Source organism: Cupressus sempervirens, chromosome 5 (genome assembly GCF_028749045.1).
Source record: "Cupressus sempervirens isolate cs-2001-9-10 chromosome 5, ASM2874904v1, whole genome shotgun sequence".
NCBI lineage: Eukaryota > Viridiplantae > Streptophyta > Pinopsida > Cupressales > Cupressaceae > Cupressus > Cupressus sempervirens.
The window spans coordinates 347,819,371-347,825,899 of record NC_143122.1 but is presented as its reverse complement, the minus strand read 5'-3'; the positions used below and the strand labels follow the sequence as shown (position 1 = coordinate 347,825,899).

Below are 6,529 nucleotides of genomic sequence, written 5' to 3'. Positions count from 1 at the left end.
ATACTAATTTAGACAAATGTGCTTGGATGAAAAAGTTTGATTATCTTTGGAAAAGTTCTATTGACCCAAAAATCAAATGTTTTAAATGGTTGCTAATTCTTAACAAGCTTCCTATTAGGAACTCTTTCTCTGCTGTTGATTATTGCAGCATTTGCAGGGTCCCAGAAACGGGAAGGCATATTTTATTTGAATGCACTTTTGCTAAAGAAATTTGGCTTATGTTTGCTATTTCTGTTCCTGCTTCCTTTACTTTTTTTGAGATTATTATTGGTTTTATCTGCAATGTTAAAAAGGATGTTAACATGTTTTGGAATATTCTCTTAGCTAACATTTTATGGCAAATTTGGAAATGCAAAAATGAAGAAAGTTTCCAAAATAAACCTAGGCTGCTTACTGGGTCTTTTCGAAGTCTCACTTATTTTAAAATTTTTTCACAGGTCCAAATCATGATTAGAACCAGTAAGTACAAGTTCAAAAGGCTACTTAAGGATGGATATGCTACCTTCTTTGCAAACGAGGTTAAAGATGGACACATTTGGAGACAACATTTGGATAATGTCAAGCTCTTTAATCAAATCATTCAAGCCATTAGCAAGGAGATCAAGAGAACACCTCAAAGCTTCACCAGTGACATGATTTATATGCTGAAACAAATACAAGATAAAAAAAAAAAGGTTTGGATGAAAGGAAATCTAGGTTGGATAGTATGGATGGATACTTATGTTGATGTTCTCCGTTAGTTGCCCCTCTTGCTCTTCTCTCTTTTGTTTGGTTGAAATATAAATCCTTCTGTCTTTTGATGAGGCTTGGCCTCCTTTGGACTGATTCCATTCGTTTTGTACTTTTTAATCCTACTAGACTTAATACAAAAAAAAATCTTTTAAATATATTAATAAATATTATTTATTTCAATTCAATTTATCAAATATGAAAAAAAATTCATTTAAATGTTCTATTGACTAAAGAAATTATAAAAACTAAAAAGCAATATTTAAAAAAAGTTAAACTAATAAAAAAAATAAATTGAATTAATTTAAAATCTAAAATCTAAATCAATTCTAAAGTGAAAAGTTAAATAAATACACCTGCAATACAAAGTTAATTAGCTCAAACATCCTATTGTAATATAAATAAAAAAAATTAAATAAATACAAATCACAACATAAGCTGTGGTCATCTAATTATTTTTCTTAAATAAATAATAGAAAATAACTTGTCGGCTAAAGCCAATTATTCTAGAATTTTGTAAAGCCATCTATAAAGGAGCTTAAATAAATAATAGAAAATAACTTGTCGGCTAAAGCCAATTATTCTAGAATTTTGTAAAGCCATCTATAAAGGAGCTTAAATAAATAATAGAAAATAACTTGTCGGCTAAAGCCAATTATTCTAGAATTTTCTAAAGCCATCTATAAAGGAGCTTAAATAAATAATAGAAAATAACTTGTTGGCTAAAACCAATTATTCTAGAATTTTCTAAAGCCATCTATAAAGGAGCTTAAATAAATAATAGAAAATAACTTGTGGCTAAAGCCAATTATTCTAGAATTTTCTAAAGCCATCTATAAAGGAGGTGTATGTAAACAATGTGAAGTAGGACAATGAGAGATATTATATTTTTTTAACAGCAAGGTAGCATTTTCTGTATTCTTTGTCTAGTGCACAATCCGAAAAGAGATTTGTCACGGAGCTAAACTTTGATTTCTACTTTGGAGTTCTTTGTTGTTGGTGATAAATTAGCCATGGCGGAGCAAGGAAAGCTGAAACTGGTGACTTCAGACAAGGCGGAGCTTGAGGTGGAGTATAACGTGGCTTTGGAGATGGAGACCGTTAAAAACTTTATAGAAGTTGCAGCCAGGGACGCCATTATACATGTGCCCAATGTTTCCAGCGCAATATTAACAAGAGTGATTGAATACATCAAATATCATCTCGAAGCCAAACAAGCTGAGAAGTCAGAGGAAGAAGTGAAGGATTGGGATAGGCAGTTTGTGGATGTTGATCAACAAACTCTTTACGATGTTCTTATGGTATGATCTGACATTTTATGCACATTTTGCACTTTCCTATGAATTTCTCACAGTTGTATGTTAATTGTATGCTTTTAAACAAATATTGTTTGTATGGAATTACTTGGCCGTAAACGATCTTTTTGAGTTTCTATATCAAACTGTGGCTGACATGATCAGTGATCTGTCACCTGAGCAAATGGTGGTGTTATTCGATATAAGAAACGGGCATACTAAGGAAGAGGAGGATAAAGATCAAGTGTGAAAATGCATGGGCCTATGATTGAAAATTTTACAAGGATAGACTAGTAACATAACCCTAATTTGTTACTATTTGATTTTCTGGGTCTATTGACAGTTTATAGAGCCATTCTATTTGGATTTATTGACAGTTTATAGAGCCGTTCTATTTGATTGAAGGGCAGTTCTATTTGATTTTCTAGATCTGTTTTATATCAGTAATTGTCAGTTTAGTTGGTTTTTTTGATCTATATTATTTGATTTTCTGAATCTATTTTATATGAATCAGTTATCTAACTATTACAACATTTATCAACCTTTAACCATGTAAGAAATTTATTGTATTTGATTCTCTGGATCTATTTTATATTATTTCTTTCTCAAGACTTTTTCATTGATTGGAACCTCTCTTGATAGGTGCAATATCCCTTGAACAAATAGGGACAGTCTAATCTCCATCCAAAATGTACCAAAGGCAAAATATAGTCAAACTTCTCCACTATAAAAAAAAGAGTCAATGCTTCTTTTTAAAAACTCCCTCCAAGAAAATCCAATTACCCATATCATAAGCGTTTGAAATGTTGAGTTTTAGAGCCATAGGTGATTTCCCTTTTGAGTCCATAGAATGGATTAATTCATGTGTAGTAATAGCCACATCCATGATGTTCCTTCTTGATAAAAATCCTTGCTATTATTTGAAAACTAATTTATACATAATAGGTTTTAATCTATTCACTATAACCTAAGATATAATTTTATTAAAAACATTGCATAGGCTTATAGGTCTATAATCCACTAGGGAAGTAGGGCTATCCTTTTTGGGAATCATAGCAATTCACAACTTATTTTATTTTGATTCCTAATTATTCCCAATTTCCTTATATGACCCAATTACATCGTTTGTATAGTATAACAGCCCCTTTTGACCCAATTCATTTACTAATCCTAGGGAACATGTTTAGGTCCAATGATCCTTTTAGAATCAATAGAAAATTTTGACATTAGTCTTGAATTATTATAATGTAAATCTATTATTGGCTCCACTATTGCATATTTAACTCCAAGTGATCATTCAATAGTAGGGGCGCAATAAAATAATAGGCCCTATAGGGGGTAGGGAATAATCTAAAAGGGAGCCTCCTTCAGCCCATAAAATTATAGGTTCACTCGAAACACTCATTCAGGCATCCATCGGTCGGGCTCCCTGCTGCACCTTGTCTCATCCCAATCCCAATGAAGATTCATTCCTTCTATCTATGAGATGAAAGTGGCGATGGCTGATGTTCATGAATGAAGTGCTCATCTGTAACATTATCAATTATGCCGGGGGGGGGGTGGTGTTCGCGTAGGGAGATGAACAACCCTACCCTTACTATTTATTTAGGCCAGACCCTACCCGTACTATTTGTTTAGACCAGACCCTACCCCTACTATTTCTTTAGACCCTACCCCTACTCTGAATGAACAGATGCATGCATCGATTCGGCAGCTGGTGTGAAAAACAAGTGCAACTGAGATAAATGGGTGTTACATAAAAATCATGTTCAGGATTTATTAGGTATTTCATAGGTATTTCAGGAGGGGCACCTGTCAAAACAAAATGGGTTGAGGTTGAGGATTGCTCATTCCTTTGCTTCGATAATAATTAGAGCTTGCGCATTCCCCTACCCAACCAACGAACGAATTCCAGCAAGATGGAGCGTAGGGAGTCCTACCCTACCCTATTGATGGAACGAACGCTAGCTATATGCTCAACACATGCAAGTCGAACGTTGCGGTCATTCCTACCGATCCTATCATCTTTTCACAACCTCTCAAGGTTTCCTCACGTACATTTCAAGCTTTCGCCCATTATTTCTATAGGAGATGGGAAGGTCGGGAAGCAAGGTAGCTTCAGTCTTACCGGTTCGAATCCGGCCGATCGCCCAACTCGTTTTAAAAGAGGTTTACCCGACGGATCATACAGTAGGTTCGAGCCCTAGCCTATCACTATGGAGTTTACCCCCCGATTCCTAGGCCCTGACTCTCCCACTTTCCTAAAATGATTACCCATATCCCATCGACGAGCTTTATATAATTCCGCGGCCTGGGATGTCTCCTTTTTCTTTATAGATCTTAGTATATGTACTTTTATTTTTCAATGCTCCTGCAACATACTCCTTAAGAAGAAAAGAACCCATGTACCAAGAGTTGTAATGTTGGCTCTTAACACCATACATCTTTCTAGAGTGTGTTCCATACCTTGATCTTCCATCTCCTTTCTTAACTACATTCAAAAGAAATTTGGAAATAAAAAAATTATGTTTGTGCCCTCTCTTAGAACATGGTTGCATCACTCTATTTTGATTCTTCTCTTCTTTATTATTCATATTAATCTTCCTTCCATCACTCCATTATCTCATAGATTGAAGCATGCTCATTTTCTTTTTAAAAAGAAATTTAAAGTCTCCAACCCTTGTACTGGTCAAGTCCTAAATTGCATTCTCCTTAAGATTAATAATCTTTTATTTGCTGCAATGTCTTCCTTTCCTTCCAATTGATATCTTCTTTATTAGATCCCACCAATTTATCTCAAAAAAAATAAAAAAATAAAATTGTATTTCTCATCACCGAAAGGTGAAGGACTTCACTCATACCTTCTTCCATCCTTATGTACTAGGTTCTTTTTACCGTATCCATAGTCAATAGTATCTCTTAGAGGTTATTACGATTTTCCCAAAATTATATGCCCACAATTCATAGGTATAACATCACAAAGTACATGCTTTTGATATGTTCCAATGTGGAAATAAACAATGCTCCTTGACTATTCTCTTCATACTACATTTAACTTACCCAAGTGGTATTGTAAGGGTTAGGATGATCAATTGTTTTAAATCCCAACTTAGACATAGTATCAATTGAACCTATATTATCATAAGCACCTGAATCTATGATTAACTTACATAAATTTCCATAGCTAAAATAACACATTTTGAAAATTGATACCTATGATGTTTTTTTTTGCATTAGTTTACCTTTTCTTATCTTAATTGTATGCTTTTAAACAAATCTTGTAATTTGTTTGTGTGGAATGTGCAGGCTTCAAATTACTTGACCATAAACCATCTTTTTGAGTTCTTATGTCAAACTGTGGCTGACAAGATCAGCGATCTGTCACCTGAGCAAATGGTGGTGTTATTCGATATAAGAAACGATCATACTAAGGAAGAGGAGGAAAGAATCAAGCGTGAAAATGCATGGGCCTATGATTGAAAATTTTACAAGGATAGACTAGTACTCTAACCCTAATTTGTTACTACTTGATTTTCTGGATCTATTGACAGTTTATAGAGCCATTCTATTTGATTCTCTAGATCCTATTTATATCAGTAGTTGGTTTTTTGGATCTATTTTACATGAGTAATTGAGAGCTTAGTTGGTTCTCTTGATCTATACTATTTTATTCTCTGGATCTATTTTATGTTATGGTTCAGTTCTCTCAATCTATTCTATTTGATTATCTAGATCTATTTTATTTTATTTCGTTCTCAGTCTCAGTCTCAGTATTTATTTTATTCTCTGGATCTATTTTATGTTATGGTTCAGTTCTCTCAATCTATTCTATTTGATTATCTAGATCTATTTTATTTTATTTTGTTCTCACTCTCAGTCTCAATATTTATTTTATTCTCTGGATCTATTTTATGTTATGGTTCATTTCTCTCAATCTATTCTATTTGATTATCTAGATCTATTTTATTTTATTTTGTTCTCAGTCTCAGTCTCAGTATCTCTAAACAAATAGGGACAAACTAATCTCAATACAACAAAACAAAAGTCAATTTTATTTTTTTCCAGATTCAACAAAATGTGGTGATATATTTCCAAATTTTTTGTTGTTTTTGACTACAAACTATGCACTATGCAGATCATCAAATGCTGATTTTTTTGGAAAAATTTATAATATTTTAGAATTTTTGAAAATTGGTCAATTGTATAGTTTGCAGGGAGGATAGCCATGCCAAAAAGTTTGCATTAAGCTATTTGTTCATGTTATATTGGTCAAACATATTTATAGAAGTTTGCATTATGATGTCTTGTTCATGTTATACAGATTAATATATTCATCATATTCAAGTTGAGTCATAAGTTTTGAGTTCTAATGGAAGTTAAAAATTTAAGGAAAAAATCTATACTAAATTTAGTTTCGGTCACAAGGTATGAGTTCTCATGGGAGTTAAAAATTCAAGGAATGATACTAACTTTAAACTTTTTATATTTAACTATTTTTAAACAGT

General features: G+C 32.8%; 1 protein-coding gene across 1 annotated transcript; it reads left to right on the top strand.

Annotated features, from left to right (window-relative positions):
• Positions 1–1,614: 1,614 nt before the first annotated feature.
• On the top strand, positions 1,615–5,657 carry LOC149556137 (SKP1-like protein 1B). The gene is made up of 2 exons (XM_089833750.1): positions 1,615–2,030; positions 5,331–5,657. Exons 1-2 carry the CDS (start codon positions 1,743–1,745, stop codon positions 5,502–5,504), a joined length of 462 nt encoding a protein of 153 aa, XP_089689876.1. The 5' UTR covers positions 1,615–1,742; the 3' UTR covers positions 5,505–5,657.
• Positions 5,658–6,529: the final 872 nt, after the last annotated feature.